Source organism: Coregonus lavaretus, assembly GCF_964263955.1.
Source record: "Coregonus lavaretus genome assembly, contig: HAP1_SCAFFOLD_3737, whole genome shotgun sequence".
NCBI classification, from domain to species: domain Eukaryota; kingdom Metazoa; phylum Chordata; class Actinopteri; order Salmoniformes; family Salmonidae; genus Coregonus; species Coregonus lavaretus.
In genome coordinates this window covers 1-17,418 of record NW_028164041.1, presented here as the reverse complement: position 1 = coordinate 17,418, position 17,418 = coordinate 1, and the positions used below count along the sequence as shown (strand labels likewise).

Sequence of the window (17,418 nt, the reverse complement as noted above, 5' to 3'; positions counted from 1 at the left end):
AGACATAGTCCAAAGCAAATACATGTATAGGAAGCAGGTTTAATCGTCTCATGGAATGCTCAACACATCAACATATGGGTTGAATATTCTACAATGATACATTATTAAATACAATTACAAGTTATTCACAGCTTGCTGGCATTGAGTATCCTTACTCTTTTTCAAAGTCCTTTCAATTAAATATTGTATTAAATCTTATGTAGCCTGACAACACTTGCATTTGAAACCCCACACCCCATCAACACCTTATAAATATTATACTCAATTTATCATCATCAATAATTTTGCCCCTCAAATGCAACCCATACAACATTTCTCTAGATATATAAGCCTGTGTGAGCACAAGTTACAGGGTTTCCTTTGTTGATGCAGGGCAAGTGTTGGTACGTGCAAGGCAGAAGACTCATAAAATACCACTTGCTTTGTGGTGGCTTACATTTATTAAAAAATAAATGTGTCTTTATATGACATACTGATGCTGTATGTCAGATGATCAACTCCAACACTTACAAGACAATGTTTTACCATTCCAAGGGGCCATTCTTGTTCGGGGTGGGGGAATGAATATATGTGACAAAACTAAAATAATTCACACAAACTGGAATTACATTGTTTTCAGCCACCAACGGAATTGGTTTCACAGCAAACCATGTGTTGTGGGCTACTAAGTTCACAGCAGACATAAAAGTAGGATTACTGCAAGGAAGTAGCAAGGAAGTAGTGCATCATGCAAATTGGTCTTTAGTTTGCGTTGAGCATTATCAGCAATCAAATTGACTGTGTTTAAAAGTTGCTCTTTCTTTGTGATGAAATCAGGGCTTGATTATAAAGAGCACATGAGCAACACCATAAGGTGGTCAATTCAATAATTTCATATATTGAAAATAACACATTTCAATATTAGTTCATATTTGAGTCATAAAAAATGCCCTTTGTTTTTCTCAGTTTCTTTTCAGTTGAATCCAATGCATCTGGGGATGAATATTTCTTGAAAAAAAAAATGTCCGCAAAATACATAGCCTAACCACAAGTGCTATTCCTGCCTTCTCGATCTCTCATTTGACTGGTGGTTGGTAAATGTTGCTTTAGTCATTATAAGCATTTTTTATACCAGGATTGATCCGCTGATGGAACTACCTATCGACATAAAACCGAGCGGTCACTAAAATAAATAAAACAGACAGTAAATAATAACATAAAATAGGTAGAGATGACGGGTGCGACTCAGCATCCATTTTGATTCTCTCCATGCCCCAGCAGCAAATCACATGGATACCAGTTGCACTGCTAATGGTCTTTGACACGGCATTCCAAACTCCTGCAGACTCAAGCCAGAGTTCCTCAATTAATACAATGAGGGTAATGACGTTACACTGTAGCCTTTCAAACATCAAAGAGTGGAAAAAAGCACTGATTTCAAACATAAAACATTACGAATGATGCAATTTAGAGAAGGGTCCTAGCGTGATAAGGACAGGTCTGGCCTATAGGGAGCGAGAAACTGTGAATTGGTGATTCAATACGAGCCGGTTACCAAATAGTCACAAATCTAACACAAAGCCACAGTTAGTGGACTTTACCTCACTGAGCTGTAACCCTTCGATGGGAATGTAACGACATTACCTTTACACTTAACATAGAACATGTTCTTCTTAGCTTTGATGTCCACGCACTCAATTACAGGGGGGGATAATACTTGACTGAAGTTCCCTGCAGGTATTGGGGAGAATGTAATGTTTGAGCCAGAATGGAGCAGGCAGCAAGAGCCAAAATGAAGGATATGGAGGATAAACAGGAGCTGAATTGGGGGAGCAGTTTCCTCAGTGAGGGCCCTCTTTACAGTATCTCCAGAGGGGGAGAGAGAGCCATAGCAAACTCCAACCTCACTACTCTCCACTTAACCTCTCCTACTAGCTTAGCACTAGCACACATCCCATATCCTCCCCTTTCCTCTCATCTCCTCTTTTTCCTTAGGCGTTGATGGCCCTCCAGCGGTCGCTGTCGATGCTGTTGATGCTGCCCGCCCCGAAAGGACCAGAGGCCACGTCATCCAGGTAGGCAGCCATGCCGGAGCCCATGGTGGTGGCAGTCAGGCCGTCTATCTGGGTGCTGGAGTAGAAGGAGCCTTGCTCCAGCTGCTCCTTGCGGCCCAGACCAGAGGTCGAGGTGGGGGGCAGATGGACGTCTGTCTGGTCGTCCGGCTCGTCCACCTGGCACTTGTAGGAGAAGAGGATCTTGGGCTCCGAGCTAGAGGAGGGAGGAGAGGAGGAAGAGAGTTGGGAAAAAGAGGGACAAGGAGGGAGAGGAAGAAAGGGAGACCGAAAAGACAGAAAGGAGATGGTATCATCAGGCAACAGTAAAATGCAACCAAACATGAATCATGCATTGGGGAATATTGCCTGTGTCTTCTGTCCTCGTTTCCTTAATTAATCTCAAAGCGCATTGGAGGAGAGAATCCAAGGTCCCTCTCTTGGACCTCCTCCTCCAATGAGCCTTGAGAGGAATTGAGGAGAAAAAGGATTTGACATCTAGTAACATTTTCAGACAGCCATAGTTTTCGGCCTTTGACTTACGTACCCGAAGAAGCCTTTGAGGAAGGTGATGTAGATGAGTGGGGCGAACACGGAGAAGTAGAGGAAGGTGGTGACGTCCACGCAGCTGTTACAAATCACACAGATACACATAAACCACATCAGACTAACACGGAGCTCACTGACCCAGATAAACAACATCACCAGGCATCAGCAGTGACTGAAAGAGCTCCATAGCCTAGCACCAGAATGCTGCTAGGCTTAAATTAGGCTACACAGAAAACATCAGAACATGGACACTAAAACACAAGCTGCTCTGCTTTGAGTGAAAAGTTCATTTAAAAAAGGTGCAATGCAACCATTCCTATCTGAATATCAAATCATTTCTGGGTTACAATTAAGTACCTTACTGTGATTGTTTTCAATTAAAATGATCAAAAACACACAAAAATAGCTTCTTAGCAAAGATCAATTTCTCAAGCAAGAATTTTGCTAGGACTGTCTGGGAGTGGTCTGATTGGGGAGTGGAAAACTGAAAATTGTTATTGGCAGAAAGGTTTAGAACTCTTTCTTATTGGTCTATTAACCAATTTGCCGAAACTCCCTCCCACCAAAACAGGCGGAAATTTGAGGCGGTCTTTTCAAACAGCTCTTACACTAAAAAGGGCATTATCATAATTTTCACAATTTCAAATCAAATCTTATTTGTCACATACACATGTTTAGCAGATGTTATTGCGGGTGTAGCTAAATGCTTGTGCTTCTAGCTCCGACAGTGCAGTAATATCTAACAATATCACAGTATTATTCCAACCTCAGTGTGGAACTATATATAAAACACAGGAAAATTACGTTTTTGACTGCACTGGGTCTTTAAGATACAGTATGTCCGAAGGAATAAAAATATATATATTAGATTGGGGGAAAAAATGGACTTGGACCCTCAGCTATAAGGTCTATGTAACACTGTCATAATAAAAAGGTCAGCCTTGAAGATACAGATAAAACCTTGATAAATCCATTGCTTTGCAGTTAGGCTACAGTTGATTACTTAAACACAGACGTCAAAAGAAAAGTACGTGCTGCGATCAATGCTCCAAGTGTGATTGATAAGACAACATTTTTAACCCTTTTTCTTCATTAGGATAAATCATAGATCACAGTGTGATGATTTAGAGTCTTCCGTTTCATTTAGCTGAACATTTACTTGAATCTCCATCACCTGTTTTTCATATTTTATTCTACACACAGAGTACAGACACTCACCAGAGCCCCTCTATGATGCCGGCACACAGCAGGGCGCTGCCCAGGCCCTGGACCAGGTTGAGCAGTGACAGGATGGCAGCGTACACGTAAAAACTCTTCTTAGCTGTGGAGGTAGGTGACCAAGAAGTGGTGTGAGTCAACTTTGCTGCCATCTACTGCCGCTAACACAAGGCCACTCTCCAGCTAATCATAAACATCAGGGAGAATTTAAAAAACAGCACTGTGGAACTCTAGGGCTGGTATATTAGGAAAAATGACCCTGAAAAAAGCCCTCTGCCATCTGTTGATAGTTTTCTGGGTGAACAAATGTCCCAATAACTCACATGGCAAGGATATCCTCTCCCTAACCGGGGTTTTGGGAAGGATGACGATCAGAGAGTACACCTGAAAGCACAAGGACCAGTGTTAAAAGGGGTACTTCGGGAGGTCCTTAATCTACTTCCCCAGTGTCAGAAACTGGTGGACCCCATTTTGATGTCTCTGTGTCCAGTATGAAGGAAGTTACAGGTAGGGTCGCGAGCCAATGCTAACTAGCATTAGCACAATGACTGGAAGTCTATGGGTATGTGCTAGCATGCAGAAACCCATTGGTGAAATTGGTGCTTTCTTGCATTACAAACAACAAGACGGCAAAATTAGAGGATCAAATGGATGGCACAAAGATATCCAATTCTAACAATTCTCAAAACATAAGTGATTGAAAACACCTCTTTATTCATGTTATATGCACAAGTCCAGACAGCATAACTACATATTTAATACAATTACATTATTCTAAAATTAACTTTGACAGCGCTGCATTTGCTCTGTAACCATTGGCCGCTCACCAGGAAGAAGAAACAGGAGCTGGCCAACCAGAAGTGGCGTCCCCCGTGGCCATAGATGTTGAAGTCCTCGGCAGAAAGGTGCTTGTCAGGGTACAGGATCTCCAGGGTGCCCTGAGGGGTGATGAGGAAGAACCATCAAATGGTCAACACAGGGGTTCCATTAACCAGCTATCTTTTTTCTCGTAATTTACTGATCTTTATCAGCCTCTTATTATGGAGGTTTGAGTTGTTATGATGTTGTACGTGTGAGTGTGTGGGGCTGCCCTGTGAGTGGTCTCCAGTCTTACCTGTGTGATGGAGTAACCCAGAGCCAGTACAGCAGTGATCGCCAGCACACGCTTTATACTGGACTTGCTCTCCAGGTGGCCTGTCAACAGAAGAAACATGTCAGTGGGCATTCTTCCATTTCCTTGGGCAAAAGTGGGCCAAACTTCTAAAATGTAAACAAGAGGTTATGTTGACTATGATACTACCATAAACTGAAGAAAAAAAACATTTGAATATGCAGTGCAGTAATAATGCCACTCTGTCAGCTTCATACTGTTTGAGTCTACAGCAAGCTTAGCCTAATTCCTCCCCCTCTAAGAATACCATAACTATAAACAACTTGTATATTCACTACTGCGTATACAGACAGTGCATGACTATATATGACTGTGCGCAACTGTAGTCATATCAGTGGTGACTAAGTCATTACAAGTGTCAGTCTTACAAACAGAAGTGAGACTAGCCCAGAGGCAGATGTCTAGTTTTAGTTTTGCAGTTTGCACATCATTTACATTTTCACTGCGCTGCACATTTGTTTTGCTAATGTGCTGTTTTTATTATCTTGTCCTGACACACACACACTAGTCATGTACTTCTCCATATTGTCCTAATAAACATACTGTACTTTGTATTCAGCATGTACTTTGTAGCTTTTGTTTTCATTTCATGTGTATAGTTAGCCTGGATGCCAGTCTGTTTCTGCTATCATGTCAACTCCTTGTCATTCATTGTCACGCCAAATAAGGAGTTGACAATGAAAGCACAAACAGATCTGGAACCAGGCTACTGTATAGAACTTTGAGTTGGAATGAATGACATTTTATTTTCGTGTCAAATCACCAGTTGGCAACACATCCCTTACTGGATTAATTGACACAAACAAACATTACAATGATTCACAGTGACAATTCACAGTGATAATTCACAGTAATAATTATTCCGGTGTTCAGTGCACCGCATAAAGAATTCAACTAAATCAATACACAATAGTAGATAAGATTATCCAAGCAATAATAATAATAATAATAATAATAAACCTAGAGCAGTAAAAACATTTTATAATAATAATAATAATAATAATAATACAGATTAATAAATACAGAAAAATTAAACGTTGAAAAAGATAGTTTTATGAATTAAATGTATTGCGGTGGTTATTAGAAGGCGTACCAAAAGCCAGTCCCAGGATAATCACACTGAGCTCAATGGCCAGCAGAAAGAAGCGGGTGATCTCCCACAGCACCTAAAGGAGAGACATAAAGAAATGAGTCAACCTCAATAGTCTCAAGAAGCCTCCTCTCCTAATCACCTTTCCTTCATCTGCATTTATCTGGGGTCTGTTGTAGAAGAAACAGATACAATCTGCTACACAATTAACAATCAATTTACATGAAAGAACTAACACAAACATTTACTAATTAATAGGCTGGAAGCACTGCTTTCAGATCAGCTTTCTCTACCCAAATTCAGACCTTCTGAGGATCCCATCCTGTCTGTTGAAATCTGTGCACACGAAGGGAAAAGAGACAGAGACTAGGCCATTTTAGAGGGTTGAGACACACTCTTGAAATATCTTCATGTTATCACTAATCAAGTCACAGCACTTCTTCGTCCTTCATGCTCCCTATTGCTAATGACTATTATAGTATATTATATATACACTCTATGTACGCCTAGATATGTTTAACTGCAATATACACAAACATGATCTCTATGTACACCATGGGGGATTTGTCCATCTGTCTGGAATTTAAGGAATGCCTGAAGGCATACACAAGGAGAGCCTTGGAAATAGGGTGTCCAATCAAAAACGCATATTTACATTTAGATTTTAGTCATTTAGCAGACGCTCTTATGCAGAGCGACTTACAGGAGCAATTAGGATTAAGTGCCTTGCTTAAGGGCACATCGACAGATTTTTCACCTAGTCGGTTCGGATTAGAACCAGCGACCCTTCGGTTACTGGCACAACGCTCTTAAACACTAAGCTACCTGCCGCCTGTCTTGGTAAAATGTATTTTATAACAGAAGTGAAATTTCATCACCCTATGGAAAGTCATTGGATTCGTCGCAAACATCACCCTATTACCTATATCAGCGGTATTCAAAGTTGAGGTCGCGACGGGAACTGCAGTGGGGTGGCCAAATATGTAAAAAAATATATAAATGTAAAATGAATTCATTGGTTTCTTTTCATTTTGATAAGATATGAAAATGCAATAAATTGAAGGTTATTTGCTGATGTAAAAATCTAAAATGTAACAATTTTAAGGTTGTGTCATTAGATATGGGGTGGGGTCAATGGAGTTCCCATAAATTCTGGTGGAAAAAATGGGGTCCCCGCTGAAAAGGTTTGAATACCATTGCCCTATACACAGTGGACAAAACATTAAGAACACCTTCATAATATTAAGTTGCACCCCCCCGCCTTTTGCCTTCAGAACAGCCTCAATTCATTGGGGCATGGACTCTACAAGGTGTCGAATGCGTTCCACAGGGATGCTGGCTCATGTTGACTCCAATGCTTCCCACAGTTGTGTCAAGTTGGCTGGATGTCCTTTGGGTGGTGGACCATTCTTGATCCACACATTGAGAATGCTGAGCGTGAAAAATCCAGCAGCGTTGCAGTTCTTGACACAAACCGGTGCGCCTGGCACCTACTACCATACCCCATTCAAATGTATTTAAAAAAAATTGTCTTGTCCATTCACCCTCTGAATGGCACACATACACAATCCATGTCTCAATTGTCTCAAGGCTTAAAAATCCTTCTTTAACCTATCTCCTCCCCTTCATCTACACTGATTGAAGTGGATTTAACAAGTGACATCAATAAGGGATTGTAGCTTTCACCTTGCTATGTCATGGAAAGAGCAGGGGTTGTTAATGTTTTGTACTTTTTACCAGAGCCATATGGACCCTGACCAAAAGTAGTACACTATATATAGAATAGGATGCCGTTTAGGACGCAGACATAGAGTGAATCTCAATCGTTTCCCGGGTGAACTAAGAAGCCATTTATAGCAGTGTATGGCTCCAAATTCAATTGATACAGCACAGCTCAATGACTGACACTATCTCACCACTACAGCCATTTTGAGGGAAACACTTTCTGAGAACCACCTGTATGTAAATGAATTCCTTTATTTACATGCTTCCATGCTTATACTGTTATAAGGAGTCTTGAGCTCTTACGAATGCTGAAAACGAGTCTTATGCTCTACCAGGGGGAAGAACCCCAGGACACTTTACAAGATGACTATCTCAGAAAAGAAAGAGAAGCACTCAGATGTTTGTCCTGATAGTTGAATAAATCGGACAGGTCCTCTTTCTTTTTTGAGATAATAATCTTGTGAAGTTTCCTAGGTTCATGTCTTTTTCTAGATTCCCAAGTCGCTCAGAGCACACATTTTCCCTTTTTACGGAAGCTAACTTCCATCTGTGTAGTGCATTACAAATCCAAAGCTTTTATGCATCTACAAGGGCTGTTGCAAGAAGCCTTGAGCTGTTATGAATTATTACAGCAAGTCTATAAACACACTACAGAGTGGGATAGAAGCCACTGTAAATGCCTTGAGTACAGGTGGTTCAGAGTGTCACCAATTGTGCACTGCCATTGTAGCCTTACCTTGTCAATGATGGTGGCAGCACTGGAAGCACTGACGGTCATGGACACTATGGCACGGGTGATTCCCACCGCTGCCACCACAAACACCTGGACATAGGTCAGACATCCATTAAAAGAGGTTGCAAGCAGGATCTCACTGGTTTTGTTATTATGCGGTCCTATTTCCAGAGCTTGTATATAAGAGGTTGCCTACAAGTATGTAGAAGGTGATGAAGATGGGGCTGGAGGTGAGCCGGATCTTGGCCCTGGCTGAGGGCAGCTTCCACATCAGGAACATGAAGAAAGTCACATTGGGAATGAGGAGCATGAGGTCCCAAAACCGAACTCTAAGGAGGGGGAGAGTTTTTTTTAAATGTTATTTTTCCTTATTTTACCAGGTAAGTTGACTGAGAACACATACTCATTTACAGCAACAACCTGGGGAATAGTTACAGGTGAAAGGAAAGAGCCAATTGAAAACTGGGGATGATGGTATGAAGCACATACTGGGAATTTAGCCAGGACACCAGGGTTAACACCCCTACTCTTACGATAAGTGCCATGGGATCTTTAGTGACACAGGGCAATGGGCAATGTCCCCAATTACTGCCCTGGGGCATTCAGATATATTTTTAGAACAGAGGAAAGAGTGCCTCCTACTGGCCCTCCAACACCACTTCCAGCAGCATCTGGTCTCCCATCCAGGGACTGACCAGGACCAACCCTGCTTAGCTTCAGAGGTAAGCTAGCAGTGGTATGCTGCTTGCCTGCAGGGTGGTATGCCAGAGACATTGACAAATGATTATGAAGACACATGAAACTCAAACCTTGTTTTAGATCAATCCAAACCCCCATCACCTGCTGTATAGTCTATATGGCCATTATTTCAAAAGAGGAAGTGTTATTCTTCCTACGCTACACCAGTCTTCATAACCACACTAAACACAGAACTGAATAGTTCCATCAATGCAAATGACATAATGTTTCAAAATGTAGAATTGAGATAATGCAATAAGTTCAAAGGAAGCACAGCAAACACAGTCCTATCTGGCTTACCTTGACTCGCCAATGTCCTCATATAGGACCTGCAGACATCTGTGAGGCTTGGTGATGTTGGCCTCAAACTCTGGTTGCCAGGTTGGGATTACTGATGTGTTCTCCACATAGGTTGGCAATACGGTGCTATTGTATTGCGCAAACCTCACCACTGCAGTCACGGTGTCAAGCATAATGCATTCGAGGCCTAGGAGCAAATGTTATAACTTCAGTAATGTGGTGTTACAAGTGATACCAAGTAAACAATACATAATTGTTATTGCAGCTCAATAAGCTGTTTGCTTATTCCCTAACATTGGTAACTATGAGCTAACGTTAGCTAGATATGAGAAAATACAGGGGATTATTCGACATCATGCTTGCCATGTCAGCTCTAGTCTGTGCACTTGGTACCTTCAATACAAATGGGAACTCGGGAAAAAAAAAGAAAAGAGATCAACCCATGACGTCGGTGATCTTCAGCTCGGAATGACCGTTCAAATAGATTTTTTTTGTGGTGAGGTTCTTTTTTTTCCCGAGTTGTTTTGAACGCGGCATCTGTCTGTTCAAAAAATTTCCACGTCAGGTAAATGTAACGTTACGTAACGGTGACAGTGTCACGCAGCTTGTGTACAACAAAATCAGGCCAGCTAGCTAACGTTAGCTTACAGCTACCTGCAATAACAAACTGTAATAACGTTATAGATAGTCGATAGTATGCAAGTGACATGGCTGGATGGCTCACATGATGAATATCAAAACAAACATCGCCGTGTCAGGGCAGGGAGATGTAGTTAATAAGCCAGCATTGCAACGATTCGCCAGCTTGACAACAAACATAACTAGATCGCTAACAGTTAGCTAGCTAGCTCTCTAGCTAGCTAACAATGATCTTAACGTTACCGTTTCAGTAGTCTCGAATTCAAGGGCAAGGTGTATATTCTGCAGCTCTTTTCACAGACAATAATTTTGGTGCAAGCAACATAACTAGCTAACCTATCATACTGTTGTCTACTGTTTAATTAAACATTTATCCGAGCTAGCTAGTCACCTGACAAACCGGATTTTTTTATTTCGACATCGACCTTTGCGCAGGCGCAGCAGGTGGTATGATGACATCCGTCTGCTTCAGTTTAGGGATGGGAAACACTGGGCTAATAAGACATTGCAGGCGACTGCCGAATGACTGATCTACAAATCACCTTGCATCATAAATAACGACATAAATTACTTGTAGATCAGTCAGTCAAAATGTACTCATGATACATCACGGTTTTGATGCTCTCGAACACGGCCACTCTTTTCACTGCACTTAGATACTGAAGTGAGTTTTTCCTAGCAGGTTAGGAGACTGAGGTTAAGGTTAGGAAAAGGGTTCGGATTAGCCAAAATGATCCTAACCTGCTACGAAAAATACTTTGTATCGAAGTGTCCTGTTAGGGATGGTCATATACAAACGTGAAAATTAAATGGATTTGGTATTAGAAAAAATACTTCTGCAAATAAATATAGCAATTAATAGTAGCTATCACTAATGCTCAGTAACCAGTCAAATGTGATACTTTACAATTCTTATTACAGCTATATGCAGATAAACAATTTAGGTTGGCAGTAATGTATCTTTGAAGACGATCCCTAACTATTGCTGTATTGCATTGTAGCACTTGTAGTCCATGCCAGGGGCCCCAGCGGTATCGGTTGGGTTGGTATCTGTTTGACACAGGGGAGAATGCCTGCCCCATGACTGTTCACGGCCGACACATACAGCAGGCATTGGGCGCTTTCCTCTGCCCAGGCGTTGCTGCCGCATGCCAGATTGTACAACGCCTGAATAGGTATTTAATGACAGTTATTTGAAGTATCAGCTAACCACATCATATGTTATAGCAATCTATCAGTCCGAGTCGATGATGTCTCACGCAACCATTGGTTGATGCATGCAACGTCTGAGCAGGGGAGCGTGACCGGCGTTTGCTGAGAACAGGATTCCCCATTATAGTGAACGGAAAAATGGCAATCTTCGTGTAATATATATATATATATTTTTAAAGACAATCATGGTACCAATAATTGCTTCTAATACACCAGATGTGTGTCCTTGAACCGATTATTTTAAAATCGCACACAGAAGAAGTTATAAGGATGCTTTAGTTGCTAATTGCAGTCTGCAGTCAATAAGTGTATAATTTAGGCCGCGTCCATGTGCAAGTCGGAACTAGGAAATGGCGAAATGTTCAACTTGCTAACTGGTTGTAGTTATACAAGAGCCATGTTCAACCAGTTAGCAAGTGCGGCAGGTAGCTTAGTGGGTAAGAGCGTTGTGCCAGTAACCGAAAGGTCGCTGGTTCTAATCCCCAAACTGACTAGGTGAAAAATCTGTCTATGTGCCCTTAAGCAAGGCACTTAACCCTAATTGCTCCTGTAAGTCGCTCTGGATAAGAGCGTCTGCTAAATGACGTAAATGTAAATGTAAGTTGGACATTTCAGAGTTTCCTAGTTCAGACTATCACATGAACGTGGCATATGTCAAGATAAAAATGAATTGCTATTTTCATACCTGAGGCTTATTTGATCTAATAGACGTTTTGTAATGCTTAGGTTGTTACGAGTGTACTTATATGTGTGATGCATGTGTTATTGATGTCTGTATGTTGTCTTTTTTATATGTATGTTTTGTATTGTTTGAAAATAATAATAATAAATAATAAAAAACACTTTATATCAGAGTTGTCCCTGTTGAAATTAGAGATGTCTGTGCATATTCATGAGGCTAGAGCAGCATCTCACTCTCCATTGAATACAGGCGATTGACGTCAACACCCCTCATCGAATATTCAAAAAAAGTATTCAAATAATGAAATGTATCCACCAATCCAAAGAGAGGACTAGGCTGGAGCTTGACAGCACGCTGTTCTACTCTGTGGACAACCAATCCCATTGTTAGGGCAGAGACAAAAGCATCTCGTCATAATATAGGAATGAATGGTGTCACGTGATCGATGGCTTTGTCCATTCCTAAACTGTGTTCGAGAGGATCAAAACCGTAATGTATCATGGATAAATTGTGACTGACTGACTGATCTACAAATAATAATGAGTAGTTATTTATGATGCAAGATTCTTTGTAGATCAGTCAGTCGGCAGTCTCCTGCAATGTTAAACAAGCATATTGTTAGAAATTGCGTAATTCAAATCTGGGATTGGAATAAGAATCAAGAGATCTTCAATCCAAGCTTAATTTATTATGGGCAAAATGTATGTATGATAAGTATGAAGGTTCGTATATACGGGTCCACTGAAATACCTCGCTTGGCACTCAGAGAACTAAAACATTGTTTACAGGTTCTTTCTCAAATACTCTGACAGAGAGTTCCCACCTCTTCTGTTGGCCAATCAGAGTAAAGGACTGAGTGTGGTTTAGACTTTACTCAGCCAATCCGTTGGCGCACGGGTTGGTCCCAAACCATCGGCGCTCCACCCCTTGGCGCTCCACCGTTCCCAGGCATAAGTTGCTATCATAATAACCTGTAGAGTCAGCACCCAAAAGACACCCTTCCAATCTGTACTCTATGTACCTACGTTCAAGGACAGTTTCACAGACAACAAAGAGAGAGTGTTCGTATCTGTAAGAAATACAAGTCTTATCTGACCTACCCCCTAACGTTCCTTACATGAATCACAGCCTGTTATGTGAAACAATTTATATCAGTATAGTACAAACCTATGCTTATCATTAATGCATTCCTTCTAAGTTATTCATCACATACAGATCCAATTATGAGAAAAATAGAACCCAACAATATACTGTGAAAGTCTACACACCCCTTGCACAGTCTTCACATTTTGCTGCCTTAAAATGTAATAACAAAATTGATTAAATTAATGTCTTTCCTACCAACATAAACAACCTACTCCACATTTCCAAAGTCAAAGAAAAATTATAGAACAATTTTTTTTTTACGAAGATGTCTTGATTGCCTATGTCTTCACACGCCAGAGTTAAAACTTGGTAGAAGAACCGTGTAAAACATTTTGAATAAGATTCAACCAACTTTGCGCAACTCTTAGGGCAATTTATACCCATTGTTTTTGTCAATTGCTCAAACTCTGTACATTTGGTCGGGAGTCATTGATGGACAGCAATATTCAAACCTTGTCTCTGATTTTCAAGCAGATTTAAGTCAGGACTGAGACTGGCCCGTTCATGGACCAGGTATGTGAATGAATGTATTGTCAATAGATAATTTGTCGTTCTCTATAATTGTTATTGTCTATTTGTAATTGATAATTGTATATGGAGCTTGTGTTTGATGCATTCTAAAAGAGAAAAATACTATACGATTAAAACAAGAATATTATAACAGAACATGATATGCTCATTCTATAAGACTATTTCATGCTGATGGACTGAATGGAGTGCGAGAGAAGTCATCTAACATTACTGTGTGTGTTATTGTCTGTCATCCCAGAATAAAATAATTCTATGAGCTCCAGTACCATCATGTCTGTGCCTGCTGATTGGTTGCCTTGGTTAGGAGTAAGAACCAGAAGGTTACACAAAGTTAGTAGAATCTTATTCAAAGCTATAATGGCTGCCAAAGGTGCTTCCACCAAGTATTAACTCTGGGGTGTGAAGACATACACAATCAAGACATTTTTATTAATTTGGAAAATGTTCTATAATTTGTCTTTAACTATCGAAATGTGGAGTTGGTTGTGTAGATCGGTGGGAATGTATTCTCTTTGGAGATTTCAATTGATGGCAGCAAAATGTGAAGACTGTGCAAGGGCTGTGTAGACTTTCACTAGCGACTGTATACAGTCATTGGTTTGATGTATCATCAATTTATTGTCCCAAACCGTTTCTTTAATGACAAAAACAGACATTCATTGAAGAACAATGGGTTCATGTGTCATTCAATGTAAATAAGAACTCTTTCTCTTTACTGTCATTCACAGACCAAAACACCTCTGTATCCACAAACACTTGAAACACAATTACATGTAAATAACACAAAAGTTTGGTATGAATACAGGATAAATAAAAACAAGAGTCAATGTAATCTTGTATGTGGTTCTCTTTTGTTCCAGTGACAGTTCAAGAGCATACTGTTATGCGTGCCTTCGGTTGGCCTGACATCATCCTATAGGCCAGATGCACCGGCTCCGTGAGGTTCGCCTTAAAGGTGTACACGTGAGTCTTCCCACTGTATTGGCTGATGTTATAGAAGCTCAGCCTCTGAGTCTTAAAGCTTAACGTGATCTCCAGTCTGCATACTGACAGGGTTCTCTTCAGGGGGACGTCATGGCTCTGCTCGAAGGCTCTCAGCAGGTTGTCAAACCACATCAGGCACCAGGAGCCCTGGCTGCTCTCCAGGGCGCTTGTTAGCCCGCTGCGTGCTACTGCCTTGCTGTAGCACAATCCAATTATCCATGGAGAAGATCCATCCAGCTCCACCTCCCAGCGATGCTCGCCTCCCCAGAAGCTCTGAGTGCTCAGAACCTGGAGGAAGCTACTGAACCTCGTGGGCAGTGCTGGGTAGGGCTGCTTTTTGGCGCTGAAGGTCACCGTCTTCAGGTCCTCTGACAGGACCAGGCTGGGGTGGGCCGTGTCTAGGTCAAAGGTCACCTCTGAGGGGTTGAGGACGTAGCACAAAGAGCGCTGGGCTGCCCCGACTCCCGCCCTCAACTCCGCACTCCTCCATTCCAGCTCAGCGCAAGCACGGTCCGGGTTAACTTTTGACTTGTTGTCCAACTCCTCTAGAGGCTTCTGGACCATCAGCTCCATGATGTGCAGTTGTTCCGCCTGAAACCCGACACTGAACACCCCACTGTCTTGCTCGGTCAGGAGCGATTTGGCTCGGAGCTGGGCCTCCCTCAACTTCTCCCTGAGCTCAGAGGCTTGGCGCACACGGCCGCCTATGCTCTCCTCACTGGGATGCAGTTCCGTCTCGATCAACTCCGTCATCCCACTAACATATTTGAGAGTCAGCTCCGTCATCTGCTCCAGCAGCTTGGCCGCCCTTCTTCTCAGCAGGGCGTTGGCGGTCCTGACCTCGGCCTCCCTCTCCTCCTCCTTCCTCAGTCGGTCCTCAGCCAACTGAAGCCTCAGCGTCAGCTCCGTTACCTGAGATGCTAATAGGAGTTTAGACTTGTCCATCATCGCCGTCTCGGTCTTGACATCCACCAGCAGTTCTTCCTTCTGAAAAGTAGGGGACACAGCAGCCACATCTCCCAAGCCTGTCTCAGAGGCCTCCTTCCCTGTATGTTGTGGCTCCTGTTGCTCTATATCTAATAGACCCTCAGACGTCTCATCGTTGCTCTGGTTAGGTGACACTACCCCTTGGTGGAAATCACCACCATCTCCATCTGTGACGGAACTGACCTTCCCTGCAGTATTGGCTTTGTAGCTCTCGATGATGTTGCACATGTTGAAGTTCTTCACGAGGGCCTGGGAGACCTGGAACTCGACCTGGCACTCAGGGCAGAAGTGGCTGGCCGTGTCAGTGTCCATGTACTTCCTAAGGCAGGCCGAGCAGTAGACGGGGCCGCAGGGCAGGGACATGGGGTCAGAGAGGAGTTGCAGGCAGATAGGGCAGCTCAGGGTCAGCAGCAAGGGTCCTTCAGTCTCAAACAGTGACATGTTGGCAGGCTCTAGAATGCACAATAAAAAAGCAACAAAAAAGAATAGAACAAAACATGGAAGGAGAGTAACCTCAAAAGAAATTAAAGTAAATTCAAGTAACTTTGCAAGCAATTAGTAGTGTATAGGTATTTCTTATTTTTAATCACGTTTTACACTGAATGTACAAAACATTAGGAACACCTGCTCTTTCCATGACATAGACTGACCAGAGAATATAGGGGTGCAACTTAATATTATGAAGGTCTTCTTAATGTTTTGCACACTCAGAGTATGTATTTCAATACAACTGAAGGAGACCTCAATGTGTGAGTGTATCCCATGTCAGAGTAGGTGTTCGGAGGGACAAAACCTGATTTATGTGTGGTTACATTCGTCAGGATTATAAAAGGAAACCTACCCAGTACATCTTTAATAATTTCAGGTTAATCTAACAGAGACAACTCAAAACACCTACCATCTATCTATACACAAATATAAACGCAACATATAAAGTGTTGGTCCCATATTTCATGAGCTGAAATAAAAGATCCAGACATTTTGCTGAGGAGTATTCCTGTCTGTAATAAAGCCCTTTTGTGGGGAAAAACTAATTCTGATTGGCTGAGCCTGGCTCCCCAGTGGGTGGACCTATGCCCTCCCAGGCCCACCCATGGCTGCGCCCCTGCCCAGTCATGTGAAATCCATAGATTAGGGCCTAATTTACTTATTTCAATTGGCTGATTTCCTTCTATGAACTGTAACTCAGTAAAATCTTTGAAATTGTTGCATGTTGCGTTTATATTTTTGTTCAGTATATATTATTACATCCTCTTGTAGAGTAGGTCTAATTATATTGAGTGCATGTGTCAACTCTATTAATTTGACTTGAACTAGTCTAGAAATGCAACAAATCTTACCCTAATCATGTCCTGCAGTTCTTCTGAGAGTGAGGTATAGTCTATATTTGTTCATAATTAATAAAGAAAGTCAGAAATGTTTTTGTTTTGGAAATCTAAAAGAAATATCCCAATTGTTGACTGAGTGACTAAGCTAATCTTTGGCAACAGGTCAGAGATCTCTCACAAACTATGTTGGCCCTTATCAGGCTCAAGGTCCAATATGAGTTTAGCATATAAGGGGCGTTGTAATGGGATCACACGATTAGCCTGGGTACCAGACTGTTTAGCTATCATGCCACTCCTTGTCATGCTTAATGTTTGGCATGACAATTCCATCCGGAGTTGACAAGAGAGCAGAAAC

At 41.8% G+C, this 17,418-nt stretch overlaps 2 protein-coding genes across 2 annotated transcripts; both read right to left on the bottom strand.

The window, feature by feature from the left end:
• Positions 1-25: 25 nt before the first annotated feature.
• LOC311117514 (transmembrane protein adipocyte-associated 1 homolog) lies at positions 26-10,630 on the bottom strand. The gene is made up of 11 exons (XM_084192435.1): positions 10,437-10,630; positions 9,555-9,741; positions 8,713-8,845; positions 8,520-8,606; positions 6,062-6,134; positions 4,912-4,991; positions 4,625-4,735; positions 4,121-4,181; positions 3,798-3,900; positions 2,578-2,658; positions 26-2,247 (listed from the first exon to the last, which is right to left on the bottom strand). The coding sequence occupies exons 2-11, from the start codon at positions 9,725-9,727 to the stop codon at positions 1,971-1,973; spliced, it is 1,179 nt and encodes a 392-aa protein (XP_084048561.1). The 5' UTR covers positions 9,728-9,741; positions 10,437-10,630; the 3' UTR covers positions 26-1,970.
• A 3,993-nt stretch (positions 10,631-14,623) lies between these two features.
• LOC311117513 (uncharacterized protein) lies at positions 14,624-16,187 on the bottom strand (the record flags this gene model as incomplete). Its single annotated transcript, XM_084192434.1, has 1 exon — positions 14,624-16,187. A coding segment is annotated over one exon (1,556 nt), but the record flags the coding sequence as incomplete, so codon positions are not given.
• Between the last annotated feature and the right edge of the window lie 1,231 nt (positions 16,188-17,418).